The sequence below is a fragment of the Bubalus kerabau genome, chromosome 16, assembly GCF_029407905.1.
Source record: "Bubalus kerabau isolate K-KA32 ecotype Philippines breed swamp buffalo chromosome 16, PCC_UOA_SB_1v2, whole genome shotgun sequence".
Lineage (NCBI taxonomy): Eukaryota > Metazoa > Chordata > Mammalia > Artiodactyla > Bovidae > Bubalus > Bubalus kerabau.
In genome coordinates, this window is record NC_073639.1 from 14,345,412 (window position 1) to 14,360,986 (window position 15,575).

Genomic DNA, 15,575 nt, shown 5'->3' on the forward strand with positions numbered 1-15,575 from the left:
GTCTTCTGCACTGGCAGGTGGATTCTTTACCATTAATGCCACCTAGGAAGCCCTCCAGGCCCCCTACCTCACTTTAATAAGGGAACTCTCTTTTTTTCTGATTTATATATGCCTAAAAGTGTAAAGTTTTTATTTGAAAAGACATCCCTATAGAGCAGTTTGAAAATGACTAAAATCAGTTCAGTTCAATCACTCAGTCGTGTCTGACTCTTTGTGACCCCATGAACCACAGCACGCCAGGCCTCCCTGTCCATCACCAACTCCCGGAGTTTACCCAAACTCATGTCCATTGAGTTGGTGATACCATCTAATCATCTCATTCTCTGTCTTCCCCTTCTCCTCCTGCCTTCAATCTTTCCCAACATCAGGGTCTTTTCAAATGAGCCAGCTCTTCGCATCAGGTGGCCAAAGTACTGGAGTTTCAGCTTCAACATCAGTCCTTCCAATGAACACCCAGGACTGATCTCCTTTAGGATGGACTGGTTGGATCTCCTTGCAGTCCAAGGGGCTCTCAAGAGTCTTCTCCAACACCACAGTTCAAAAGCAACAATTCTTCTGCACTCAGCTTTCTTTATAGTCCAACTCTCACATCCATACATGACTACTGGAAAAACCATAGCCTTGACTAGACAGACCTTTGTTGACAAAGTAACGTCTCTGCTTTAGAATAGATCACCTCTAACGTCTTCCCCAGTTCTGAGGGTCTCCATTCAAAATACCATCATTATGAAAGTAACTCCACAGTAACCACTCATCAACCTTTGTGAGGGGTGGAAAGTACTGGGTTGGTCAAAAAGTTTGTTCAGGTTTTTCCATAACATCTTGCAGAAAAACCCAAACAAACTTTTTGGTCAATTCAATAGTTATTGCAATAAGGATCTCAATGAAGAAGAGCATTTGGCATGATCAAGGTCTTAGAGAAAACACAGGACTGGGAAAAATCAATACAAAATTAAAATAAAATTAAAACAATAAATGGAAGTACTAGAATTACCCTTTCAAAGAAATGCAGATTAACCTCATTTGACACATTTTCTGATAAGACATCACTGCTGACTCACCTCTGTCAACTATTTCAGAGGCAACACACTTACACAGTTATACTCTGATGCCTGCAGCAGAGCAGTTAAGAGCCTGGGCTCCAGGGGCAAATGCAACAATTCAAATCTCAGCTCTTCCACTTACTAGCTACATGACCTTAGGAGAACCACATAAGGCTCGGTTTTTCATCATGAAATGAGAAGCATAATGTCTACCCTGACAGAGCTGGGCTGAGGATAAAATGAGGTAAAGAAGAGAAGAATTCATAACACTATCTGGTACGTACAGAAAACTCAGTCAATGCTTACAGCATACATATTTACGCTCAAGTTGTATTATACAGCCCGAATCTCTTCTTAAAATTTTTTAACTTATCCTTACTGGCTTGAAATTTAACCTCTTTTACAATGACATTCTCTTTTTTTACAGTCTTGGCAAAAGGCTTATTAAACCATTTGTCCTTTTCATTGTATTACCATATTATCATGATACATAAACACACATTTTTATGTACCTGGTCTTCAATATATTTATTGAATGAACCCCATAGACTCAGTTATATCATCTGAGGGAAGAGGAAACATTATTTTTGTATTCTTGGGTCCTGATCTGAAATGAACTTGTGTTTAAAAAAATCTCATATTGTAAACTTTTATTATACAAACATGAAACATCATTATCTAGAGACCATTGCTGCCCATAACTAGGGCTGGCAAGAAACCTTCATACCATCATCAGTCATTAAAAAAGAACTATTCTATGAGCACCATGATTTTCCTTAGTACTATGGAAGGACACAGAAATAAATGCCAGACAGGTAGTAATATTGACAAATGAGCTTTGTTTTTCTTTTTTTCACTTCTTTCCCTCCAGCAAAGATTCTTTTCTAACTAAAAGAATCTCTATAACTAAAAGTCATATCACGAGAAAAAAAAAAGATAACTAGTCTTTGAATAAACAGAGTTTGCCTGTGACCTTCTATTACCTTTCCATATACACATGGAAAATTCCCACACACAAAAATGAATACTACTGTGTGTGAACAGCCACAACCACCTCTTTCTAGCTCCATCACCTACTTCCTCATCTTCACGCCTCACACTTTTAATGTCAGAAAAGGAGGCTTGGATCAACAATGAAACCCTCCAAGGTCACTGTTTAAGCAACAACACTAGTTAAAGTGACTGCAAACCTCGGCCAAGACTAAGCTATATCATTCCACAGCCAAACGCGGTGACCAACACAGAACAGCCCACAGTGAATACACAGCTTGGAAAAACAGAAAGATAACCGTCTCCCAGGCCACAGAAATCCAAGCTGCAATTACCTATTTTTTAAATGATTTTCTTAAACGACTCCTTCCATGAAGTCCAGAAATTCCAATAACTTACCGGTCAGCAGCTTCCACGTCAAAGCAAAACCTTCTGTCAATGGAGTCAGTATGTCTCCTGGTACATTCTTTCAAAAAGAAGATCTCTCCATCCCCCTGCAAAGAATCATTTTAAGCATTTTCAAACACTACAGTATACACATACACAGAGTTACGTATCCTATACTTGAAGCGGGGAGGGGAGGCAAGGTTCAGATTTTAGGTTCCTCTATTCTGTTCTCTTTGGAACCAGTTTATTTCGAACTGTAGCCATTTCTGTCACTGACCTTTTCTTAAGATTTTTTAGACGCTGCTTCAATTACAGTAACCTTAAACCAGACCTTATGAGTGCTAATTTTAAAAGGTGGATTAACAATATAGTTTCCACATGTCTATATTTGTTATTCTTATTGCCCTCTTGTTAAAAAAAAAAATAATAATGTGTTTGCATTTCACATTACATTATACCACATGAAACAGCCCACAGGTAACCATTTCTGACCTACGAAAACTTTAATTCCATAGGAATCTACCTAAAAGTACACGAAGGACCTTGGATCAGCCATTGTGATCATCTCAAGCTAGAGCCATTCCATTTATGTGGGTGTGTGCTCAGCTGTGCCCAGGTCTTTGCAACCCCATGGACTGCAGCCCACTAGGCTCCTCTGTCTAGGGGATCATGCATGGCAGGAATACTGGAGTGGGTTGCCATTTCCTTCTCCTGGGGATCTTCTCAACACATCTATGGGCTTTGCTGTTTCCTCAGTGAATCACCTTGAATTTACCTTTACTGAGTGTTCAGTTAAATATGGTACCATTTTATCTCAGTTAACCACCCTCTCCAAGAGCTTTAAAAAGCAGCAGAAAACAGGAGACAGAAGCAATGCAAAAACAGGTTCTCAGTAAGAAACTGTAAGAAACTCAGTAAGAGTCTGAAAAACACTTCTGGAATATTTTAGTATTTTCTGGAATGTGAAGATCTCTAATATTAAACCAGCATTCAGATGTAAAAAACACTCAAAATATCAGTCATCGTATTTTAAATATATTTGTTGTTTGGGGCTAAAACAGAAAGACACCACTAAGCAGATGTGTCCTGGGACTTGAGTCGGCTCTGATGGGAAACTCGCACTCCAACCCCATGCTCGGTTTGTCATTAAAGAGTATAGGAGTTAGTGTTCAAGAGGGAGGGTTCACATGTTTATCTATGGCTGATTCACGTTGATGTATGGCAGAAACCAACACAACATTGTAAAGCAATTATCCTCCCATTAAATATAAAATTTGTAAAAACTGGAAAAAGTGTACAGAGATACAGAAGCTAATCCATATTTATCCTCTCACTGCAACTTCTGATCATATCAGTGGCCCTCAGAGGTATAAAGTAATCATGAGCATTTGGTTAATGAGTTGCGCACAGTTGCTGATCATTCCTGGAGTTTGCTCTTTTATTAGATTTGATGCTTCACTTACCAACAAATTTTGCCTTCTCTGTGTCTGATATGTTCTTAACAAATTATTCCTGACTGTATCCATTAAACTTTAGTTACATTTGACAAAAATAAATGAATGTGATCTTTAAAAAAAAAAAAAGGGGGGGGGGCACACAAAAACAACAAAAGCCATCCCCCTCCAGGGGTGACATCCTGGCTTCCTCTTCTTTACCATGGCCACGATTTTCCATGTGTATTTTGATATCACAAAAATGTGCTTCTATTATAAGCAGCTTAAAATAGTTTTCAGGAATATGCAAAGTACGTGTAAACAGAAGTGAACTTGGGTTAATTCTGTATTCACAGAAGCAAAATTATGCTCATCCACCCAGCAAGCAGTGAATTAACCTTAAAATGTGTCACCAGTTACAGTCAATGTTAGTGAGAGGAGCTCTGTGTTGACTATTGTTGTTGCTAAGAGCTACAGCTTCTGCTTTAAAACAAAGACCACCTTTTCCACCCAGACAGCTCCTGTGGGCTTCTCGCATACATTTCCTGTATCACGAGTTGCTGTGGAGTTTATTTCTACAGGAGGTGTAAACTAAATGGTGAGTGTCTAAGTGAGAAGGTTCAAGTCAATGAAAAGCAGCAAACTTCGTTACAGATCATCTACTCTGTAATCTTTTCATTTATGTGAATTTATGTGTGCACATGGCTCAGTCAATAAAGAATCTGTGAGAGACATGGGTTCAATCTCTGGGTTGGGAAGATTCCCCTGGAGGAGGAAAATGACAACCCACTCCAGCCTTCTTGCCTGGGAAATCCCATGGACAGAGGAGCCTGGAGGGCTATCCCCATGGCAGGGATAGCAAGATTGGACACGACCTAGCAACTAAACCACCACCACCACGTACAACGTCAGGCCTCCCCCATAAATCCTGAGCAGTCAGCCCCCTGAGTCAGGAAAGCATGCTGAAGGTATTAACTGTATCTTCCAGTAACAGGGACATCAAATAATTCTTTCTTAAAAAAAAAAAAAAAAAAAAAAAAACCTGACCATAAAAATCCATGCCAACAGGACATCCCTGGTGGTCCAATAGCTAAGACTCTGCATTTCCAAGGCAGGGGGCCTGGGTTCAATTCCTGGTCAGGGAACTAGAGCCCACATCCCACACATAAGAGACCTGCATGCCAGAACTAAGACCTGGGGCAGCCAAATAAACATTTTTAAAATATTTTTTTTAAACCACATGCCAGCAATTGAGAAAATACAGGAATTATTTTCTGGCCAATTTTATTTAGGGAAAAAAACAATCTTTTCATTCTAAAAGCAAAATGGAAGGTATTTATCATTAATGAATGGACACACCATTAAAATGATGCCCTCAAAGACCACCTCACAGCCAGTATAAAGCATAAAAAGGAAACACTTACAAGTTTCCCCCCGGATCTGTGCTCAAACGGGATCATGGTGAACTTCTTGGCCGCTTTTCGATACATGCAGTAGTGTTTGACCCAGCTGGAACCGAATGGAGGAGGCCCTTCAACAAGAAACAGAACTTTACATGTTTCCTTATAAACAAACAGGTATGCAAAACTCTACATTGCTAAAGAGAAAAAAGCCAGAAATGGCAACTTATACAGCTCAAGGAAACAAATCAGCAACACAGCTCATCTAAGACAAGGGAAAAGCTAGGGGAAATAAGAGGGCTCATATAGACAGTTTGAGAAAAGGTCCTAACAGTTCTCAGCAACAAATAAATAATTTAAAGACATATTTTTCACATAATCTGCTAGACTGCTATCTCATACATGAAAATCTCCTAATTGTAAACTACACATTTTTTTATTTTTGTCTATGTATGAATAGCTCATGAGAATTCCAAGAATGCCACCAGATATATGTGATGGTTTTGGATTCAATTCTGGCCTCTCAAAATAATAGAATTGTAGAATCACAGTGCAGAAAAGCATGTAGACTATAAATCTATCTAGTGCTTTAAGCCCACTAAAGCACCTTGTAAGCAGCTATCCTTACTAACGATGTCGAAGGTAAACTTTAAAATGAAGTATGAGACCTCCCTGATGGTCCATCGGTTAAGAATCTGCCCGCTAATGCAGGGGACAAGAGCTTGATCCCCGGTCCGGGAACGAAGATCCCACATGCCTCAGAGCAACTAAGTCCACGTTCTGTAACAGAAGCCTGCGTACCACAGCTAAAGAGCAGCCCCCACTTGCCATCGTTAGAGAAAGCCCGCTCGCAGCAACAAAGACCCAGAGCAGCCAAAAGTACAGCTAAATTTAAATGACGTGTTTAGAACAGAAGAGTGAGTTGTCCACATGTGCACCAGAACATTTTTGGAACCACTTTTTACCTCTTGCTTGGCCAGTTCTACAACCATCAGAGCTCTTAAAAGAAAATGGTCCCAAGTCGGGAGACCTAGAACGGTTCCATCACAGCAAAGGAAAAGCGAGGTCCCATTCAGTTTGATAATTTTTTCTTTTATCAAGAAAGGACATTAAAATAAAAAAAAAAAGTCAACACCTATTATCAACATCATCGCAGCTGAAAATATAAATAAAGCCTAAAAATATAGATTTTTTATACCTAAAAATCAAAAAGAACAAACTTAGGAGTTGGGGAAAGGACTCATTTAAAAGAAATGCATTTAGCTTTAGGAAAAATGAATTATACCACCTTGGGTGGAGGGGAGATGAAAGGGCTTACTAGACCACAATAAACCTCACCTCAAAACATCCTTAGTGCTGGGCCAGAGTTTGGGAACCCTCAGTGTGTGTGTGTGTGTGAGATCAATAGCAAGCATGTGTACTCTGTTCTATGGTTCATAAAAATACTGCATAGGTATTTCATTCAACACCAAGAAAAATACCTCAAGAGATGATAAGTATATTACTGTCTTTTTAATCTAAAAAAATCTTAGGCTTAGACCAAATGGCAAAGCCAAACCTCAGAATCTCTTGCCCAGATATCAAGGTGCTTCACTGATTAAGCTGCCATCCCCTCCTGACTCCACCGGACCCCCACTTAACCAGCCCTAAGCACAGAGATTAGTGATGGCTTTTCACACCATCCAAGTTTCGGGCAATATGACAGAGAGAGTTCAACACAGACTCGTGTGTGTGGTGTGTGTGTGTAAGTCGCTCAGTCGTGTCCAACTCTTTGCGACTCCATGAACTGCAGCCTGCAGTTCCTCTGTCCATGGAATTCTCCAGGCCAGAATACTGGAGTGGATAGCTGTTCCCTCCTCCAGGGCATCTTCCCAACCCAGGGATCGAACCCAGGTCTCCCGCATTGCAGGCGGATTCTTCACCAGCTGAGCCACAAGGGAAACCCAACACAGACTCTATCCTCGGACAGTTCCAGCACTGAGGAGGTGCATGATTGAAGGAGTGTTGTTAACCCCTCAGTGCTTCTGTGTTCTCACTGGTAAATGGGGTGATAACAGAACAATTCATAAGGGTTCTTAATGCAGTAAATAAAACAAGATGGATAAAGAGTTTAGCACAGCACCTGGCATACAGCTAATAAGTGAAGAGTTCTGTCACTGTGGTTTTTTCGGTCCAATTTCAGCCCCATCTCTCTCAAAGTCAGTAAGTTAACCAACAATTGTAAGTCTAAAAAAAGATTCTTGTGACATTTTTCACTTGACTGTTAAAAAGATTAAAAAAATTAGAGGGGGAGGAAAGCGTTGAGAACTTGACATTAGCAAACTAGTAATACATAGGATGGATAAACAAGGTCCCATTCACTGCATAGCACAGGGAACTGTATTCAGTGTCCTATGATAAATCACAATGGAAAAGAATATGAAAAAGAAAACAAATATATGTATAACTGACTCACTTGGCTGTAAAATAACACATTATAAATCAACTATACTGCAGTAAAATTTTTTTTTAATGAAATATTCACTCTATACACAGCTCAATAGCTGTTGTTCCTAACAGCACCTTTAGAAATGACATGATTTTGCCATTCAACCAAAATTTGTAAAAATAAATTGCCTTTCAGTTTTTTGGGGGGAGGAAAAAGACGACTAAAAAAAATTAAATTTTTACAGTTCTGCCATGCCAGTAACTGTCCTTCATGAGACACTAAGACTAAGCCCACATTAAAGAAGGGCAAATGGAAAAAGGTCCACCACTCTTCCCACTGCATGTAACAGGAACACCCAGTCACATGGCTGTTCCCCGAGTCTCTCTGCTACAAAACTGGTCAGTTTGGAAATCCGGTTCCAAGAGTCACACTTGGCAAATGAAATGAAAACTCTAAAGCTGCCTAACTACAGTCAAGGGTAGAGGGGAGGGAAACAGGAAATACAGGAACATTCTCACACACCACTCCTGCGTGTGCACACGCAGTCCCCAAGTCACGGCTGACTTTTCAGCCCCATGCACTGTAGCCCGCCAGGCTCTTCTGGCCATCGGATTATCCAAGCAAGAACACTGAAGTGGGTTGCCAAGCCCTGCTCCAGGGGATCTTCCTGATCCAAGAATCGAAGCCTAGTCTCTTCCGTCTCCTGCGTTGGCAGGAGGGGATTCTTTACCACTAGCACCACTGCGAAGCCCACCACTCCTGCTGCTGCTGCTGCTGCCAAGTCGCGTCAGTCGTGTCCGACTCTGTGCGACCCCATAGAGGGCAGCCGACCAGGCTCCCCCGTCCCTGGGATTCTCCAGGCAAGAACACTGGAGTGGGTTGTCATTTCCTTCTCCAATGCATAAAAGTGAAAAGTGAAAGGGAAGTCACTCAGTCATGTCTGACTGTTCGTGACCCCATGGACTGCAGCCCACCAGGCTCCTCCGCCCATGGGATTTTCCAGGCAAGAGTACTGGAGTGGGTTGCCATTGCCTTCTCCACGACTCCTCCTCCTAACTAGCAATCAGGCTTCACAGTTGAAGAGGTAAACCGCAACAGCCTCATCATTAAAGTAAGACCAAACTGTCGAAAGTCTGAAAGCATTGTGGGGTGCTTTAATTTCAAAATAAGTATACTCTACAATTGCACTCATCCCACACGCTAGTAAAGTAATGCTCAAAATTCTCCAAGCCAGGCTTCAGCAGTACATGAACTGTGAACTTCCTGATGTTCAAGCTAGTTTTAGAAGAGGCAGAGGAACCAGAGATCAAATTGCCAACATCTGCTGGATCATCGAAAAAGCAAGAGCATTCCAGAAAAACATCTATTTCTGCTTTATTGACTATGCCAAAGTCTTTGACTGTGTGGATCACAATAAACTGTGGAAAATTCTGAAATAGATGGGAATACCAGACCACCTGACCTGCCTCTTGAGAAACCTATATGCAGGTCAGGAAGCAACAGTTAGAACTGGACATGGAACAACAGACTGGTTCCAAATAGGAAAAGGAGTACGTCAAGGCTGTATATTGTCACCCTGCTTATTCAAGTTATATGCAGAGTACATCATGAGAAACGCTGGGCTGGAAGAAGCACAAGCTGGAATCAAGACTGCCGGGAGAAATATCAATAACCTCAGATATGCAGATGACACCACACTTATGGCAGAAAGTGAAGAAGAACTAAAGAGCCTCTTGATGAAAGTGAAAGAAGAGAGTGAAAAAGTTGGCTTAAAGCTCAACATTCAGAAAACGAAGATCATGTCATCCAGTCCCATCACTTCATGGCAAATAGATGGGGAAACAGTGGAAACAGTGTCAGACTTTATTTTTTGGGGCTCCAAAATCACTGCAGATGGTGACTGCAGCCATGAAATTAGAAGACACTTATTCCTTGGAAGGAAAGTTATGACCAACCTTCATAGCATATTCAAAAGCAGAGACATTGGTTTGCTAACAAAGGTCCGTCTAGTCAAGGCTATGGTTTTTCCAGTGGTCACGTATGGATGTGAGAGTTGGACTGTGAAGAAATCTGAGCATCAAAGAATTGATGCTTTTGAACTGTGGTGCTGGAGAAGACTCTTGAGAGTCCCTTGGACTGCAAGGAGATCCAACCAGTCCATTCTGAAGGAGATCAGCCCTGGGATTTCTTTGGAAGGAATGATGCTAAAGCTGAAACTCCAGTACTTTGGCCACCTCATGCGAGTGTTGATTCATTGGAAAAGACCCTGATGCTGGGAGGGATGGGGGCAGGAGGAGAAGGGGAGACAGAGGATGAGATGGCTGGATGGCATCACTGACTCGATGGACGTGAGTCTGAGTGAACTCTGGGAGTTGGGATGGACAAGGAGGCCTGGCGTGCTGCGATTCATGGGGTTGCAAAGAGTCGGACAAGACTGAGCGACTGGACTGACTGACTGACTGACTGGCACACAGCGTGTTCATTAAGAGAACAGTGCTGAAAATTCAGGGAGGTCAGTCAGCATATCTTCTAGGAATTTTTTTTTCATAGTCATATGCAATTGCCATGATAATTTTAACAAGGACAAAAAACGATCTCAGACAAATCATACAAGAAGTGATGTAAAAGCAGGAGAGACATACGCCCTTCTTGACTTCAACACGGAAGAACAGGGCTCTGGGGAGGCGGTGCGGTTGCATATGAGTATGTGGGTGGCTGGGTATTGGTGTTAATGGTGAGGATGAGAAGAAAAGAGGAAAAAGCTAATACCCACCTCACTTTCAGATGTTACCAAGTCATTCCTCCCTTGCAAGCAAATTTTAACAAAGTGTGACAGAGAATCGGTGGGTTGTGGCTGGAAAGCAGGCTGCTCACAGAGTTCCTAATCTCACCATTCTTTCCCTAGGGAAGCAATGTGTTTTCCCCCCACAACTGCAACTTACACCTTCAGACAGCAAAGAAAGTGGTAAGAAAAATTACTCCCAAAATATCAGAGTGATTACAGTGAGAGTTTTTAATAATTTTTAACGGGTTAGTCGCTACCGCGGGAGAGTCTCTTACTTTTTTCCTGCACATACAGGTAGCCTTCTGCCGTGAATTGACTTGCTCGTTTGTGGTCCTTGGGATTCTGTCTGATCTTGTTCATAAGTTCTTCCACTTCTGACCTTGTTCCTTCAAAACGATTCCGTGTCTGAAATGGATTTAAGAAACACATATAAGTTTTAAGTTCATTTTTAAGTCCTTTTAAGTACATTTTCAAGTCTCTGGATAGCTATAATTAAATCTGCAGCATTTTTCTACCAACTTCTCAAAATGTGTCCATCCTTTCCACTGTCTCTTCTTTGTTGAGATTATTGTGCAAAGAAAAAAATTAGTGGTTAAGTAGTTAATAGACATATAGGAACAAAGGTTACTAGAGGTTATTTACTTTAACGATTTCTAACACCAAGAGTAATTCCATTTTTCAACATAAGAATTCATGTCTGCATGTCTCACAATATTATTAAATCTTAGGTTTTAAAAAATATATATATATTGGCCATAAAAGGAAGTCTTTCGTTTGCAACAATCAATCTGACTCATTACCAGCAATATATCTAAGTATTCAGAATCTGAAAAACTTAATTCTCCTTTGCAAACTACTAAAACTCAGTGTCATTTTTCCCAGGCTGTGGTAATTGCACTTGAAAATGACATTTCTTCACAGAGTAAAGAAGAGGGGAAAGAAATCTCACCTACGAATAATGTCTTTGATATCTAAAGAGGCAAATCACATTTGTGAAGCCCTGGAGACGGGATGTCAATATCGCTGTCAGATGGCTAGACTGCCAACGGGCATGCAAGGTGAAGTGGCAAAATTACCAGGCAAACCTGCCGAGTCAGCACCACCAAGTCTCCGGACATTTCTTTCATCTACACTCAAAAATAATTGTATTAATACCGAAAAACTGCTGATGTGAAACTGTGGAGGAGCTGAGATGACAAATTATTATTGAAATTCCTCCTCTCTCCTCCCTACAATGAAAGGGGTTACCAAGGGTTCTAAATGCAGAAAAATGTTAGAATGGTCCATTTTTGGAGGGGGGTGGGAAGTCTGATAAATGAAGATTGTAAAGGAGAAACTTAACAGAGGCTTATTTTAAACACAAGCTGAGAGGTTGTTTTTCATTCATTTATGTACTCTAAAAACGTACGGGGCTGCAGAGAGGATGGGACTCACCTGCTGGTGGCCATCTCTCGCCTTCCCGTTTCTTATGCTCTGGGGTTTCCTGTCCGCATCTTAAAGCTAATTATACCCTAATTTTAGTCACCTTCTTTGTCACTTTACAGAGATTCTCCCCATCTCTCACTTCTTTCCATCTCTGTGTCTAATATATACACATGTACACACACATGTGCATGCTATATATATGCAAATGCTGGCACACACGTGTGTGCACAGACACACACACTGCTATTAACCTAACAAGTTGTATCCAAAACTCTCATTATTTAAGTTAATGCTCAAACTGTCCTAGATTTGACCGGCAGGGACCCCTTCCAGCCGCCTCCTGTTTCATTTTCATGTGTGCTATGCTCCGTTGCTCAGTCGTGTCCAACTCTTTGCGACCCCAGGGACTGTAGCCCGCCAGGCTCCTCTGTCCACGGGGATGCTCCAGGCAAGACTGTTGGAGTGGGCTGCCAATTCCTATTCCAGGGGACCTTCCTGACCCAGGAACCGAACTCACGTCTCTGGCATCTCCTGCATTGGTAGGCAGATTCTTTACCACTGGGAAGCCCCCTTTCCAACTCTGCGCATTTCTTTTCAGACAGTAAGAAACCTGGCTCTCAGTATTCCCCATGCTGCTGCTGCTGCTAAGTCACTTCAGTTGTGTCCGACTCTGTGTGACCCCATAGATGGCAGCCCACCAGGCTCCGCCATCCCTGGGATTCTCCAGGCAAGAACACTGGAGTGGGTTGCCATTTCCTTCTCCAGTGCATGAAAGTGAAAAGTGAAAGTGAAGTCGCTCAGTCGTGCCCGACCCTCAGCGACCCCATGGACTGCAGCCTTCCAGGCTCCTCCGTCCATGGGATTTTCCAGGCAAGAGTACTGGAGTGGGGTGCCATTGCCTTCTCCACAGTATTCCCGATACATTTCCTTATTTGCTCAACAAACACACCCACCTGATGTCGCCAATCCTCTCAGTCTTCCAGCCCCTCCTCTGCATTCTGCCTCTGTACCTCCCACCCTCACTGCCCTCCTGCCTCTGTACCTCCCACCCTCACTACCCTCCTGCCTCCGAGGCCGGTGACTCTGCACCGGGAAGGGAAAAGGTTAGCTATATTTTTAATGTATCATTTTAGGTAAATTATGAATGAGGGCAAAATTTACATTTTTAAAAATCAGAGCCCAAGTAATAGAATGGCTGGGCTTCCCTGGAGGTTCAATGGGAAAGAACCCACCTGGCAATGCAGGAGATGTGGGTTCGATTCCTGGGTCAGGAAGATCCCCTGGAGAAGGAAGTGGCAACCCACTCCAGTGCTCTAGCCTAGGAAATCCCATGGACAGAGCAGCCTGGTGGGCTATGGTCCATGGGGTCACAAAAGAGCTGGACACAACTTAGCAACTAAACAGCAACAGAACAGTGCCTGGAATCTAGCAATTTCTGGTTCTAAATTCCAGGTGTACAGGAAGAGATAATCAAATAATAACAATGTTAGACTATAAATGTTACTAGGTCACATGAGAGGGTTTACACTGAGATTTTGGTCGTTCAGTTCTAAGTCGTTTCCGTCGCTTTGCGGCTCCGTGAACTACAGCACAGCAGGCTGCGAAATCAGTTTACAGTGCTTTAATCTTCACAATAACCTATGAGATGGCATCCCACTCCAGCACTCTTGCCTGGAAAATCCCATGGACGGAGGAGCCTGGTGGGCCGCAGTCCATGGGGTCGCTAAGAGTCGGACACGACTAAGCGACTTCACTTTCACTTTTCACTTTCATGCATTGGAGAAAGAAATGGCAACCCACTCCAGTGTTCTTGCCTGGAGAATCCCAGGGATGGGGGAGCCTGGTGGGCTGCCGTCTATGAGGTCGCACGGAGTCGGACACGACTGAAGCGACTTAGCAGCAGCAGCAGCAGCAGCATCTCTAATCTTATAAAACACCACTGCTGTATTTCCTTTCCTTGCATGCTTTGGTTAAAACACACACACACACACACACACTTCCAAACCGGTGAGTCTTAAGTCTCATAATAAATATATTATTACATTACCTGTTGGGGGGAGGAGGATTCAAAGCGGGGATTGAGCAGGAATTCAAATACATCAGAGTATTTACAAAACTGGCAGGGAGGGGAGAGAGGGCACTGCTCACAGCAAGTCTGACCCAGAAATAAAGCTTAACAGGCAGACAGCAAGGCTTCCCAGATGGCACTAGAGGTAAAGAATCTGCCTGCCAATGCAGGAGATAGAAGAAACTCGGGTTCAATCCCTGGGTCGGGTAGATCCCCTGGAGGAGGAGATGGCAACCCACTCCAGTATTCTTGCCTGGGAAATCCCATGGACAGAGCTCTGAGCCTGGTGGGGTACAGCCCTTGGGGTCGCAAAAGAATCAGAAGTAGCTGACCACGCACAAAGCACACACAGGCAGATAGCGAAGACCGATTTCAAGTTCAGATTGCCATTTTTCATTCAAGCTTTCTCATCCTGGCCCTATGACCTCATCCAGGGAGCAAAAGAAGACAGAGGATAATTAAAAATACGTGGAGGGTTTCATGAAGGAGCTGTAAAACATCAGGGGTAGGTCCCCCACAGCCTGCCTTAGCAACCTCCCCAAACAGTAAAACAGAAAAGAAGGGGCAGGGCTCGCCACACACACCCCTCACCGCATCCCCCAACTCACCCCACCTCAAGAGCCTTATGAAGGGGCAGATGGCCAGGTAAGGAGGGGCATGCGATGGAAGCCAGGCCAACAGGTGATCAAGTCTAAACACCTGAAGGACAGCTTCCACGGGGACAAGGGGAATGCAGGTTAGAACTGCTGAGAGGCAGGCATGAGCTGAGGCTTCCCACCCGTACCCAAGTGTGAGCTCTTACCATTAAAGGGATGCCCATGTCAGCCAGAAACTGTTAAGGTCCAAGGAAGCCAAATGGCCAGGGCAAGATGTCCCCCAACTCCCGTATTTACTGACCCCAGATGTTCCATGAGTGAACCTATTTCTAGCCCAACATTAAATCTGAAATCAGTGACCTTGGGCCCTGGAATAAGCCTGCCCAAGTTCCAATGCCACCCGGCCTTAAAGCAGTATGACTTGAGGAAGTTATTTTTCCTCCTTTTCCTCACCTGCCAAAGTAGGAATTTGAAAATCTACATCACAGGACATTTCTGAAGACTAAATGTTACGACACATTTGTATTGTAAACAAATTGCACGTAGGTAACACGTGGCATGTGGTAACAAAATAAGCGTTATTATTATTTTCATTGCAATTAAGCCTCTCAATAGTGACAATCAGTCTCTAACAAAGGAAAGAAGAGAATCTTCAGTATAAAACTAAAATTGTATTATTTTACATCTGAGTGAAAGAGAAAGTGCATTTTTAATTTTTTTGGGGGGGGGATTATAAAAGCTAATCATGACACTATAAACAGAGGGGAGCACAGCAGTGCTGTCTGGAGGTGAGAAGAGGGGCAAACAGGATTACAAGGTGACCACAGACGGGCTCACCCTCAGAAACCATCACGTCCATGTTTCACACAACCACTTCCAATCTCTCTCCTTGTCACACAGTTTATTTTGGTGTTCTACTCTTCTCACAAAACTGTAACAAACACGTGTGTGTGTATCCATAAATTCTTATTAACCGTTCTTAGTATCTTCTAGGGCCTCCAGAACCCTAAAATTTCCCCG

The 15,575-nt window shown here is 42.7% G+C and overlaps 1 protein-coding gene across 16 annotated transcripts in view; it reads right to left on the reverse strand.

The window, feature by feature from the left end:
• The window catches only part of ARHGAP10 (Rho GTPase activating protein 10), a 390,783-nt gene that overhangs the window by 216,356 nt on the left and 158,852 nt on the right, over positions 1-15,575 (reverse strand). For all 16 annotated transcript variants that reach the window (XM_055550841.1, XM_055550840.1, XM_055550839.1 and 13 more), the window contains 3 exons: positions 10,742-10,871; positions 5,278-5,384; positions 2,433-2,527 (listed from right to left, as the gene is read on the reverse strand). In XM_055550841.1, coding sequence (XP_055406816.1) covers positions 2,433-2,527; positions 5,278-5,384; positions 10,742-10,871 — 332 coding nt within the window. The remainder of the gene's footprint in view (positions 1-2,432; positions 2,528-5,277; positions 5,385-10,741; positions 10,872-15,575) is intronic.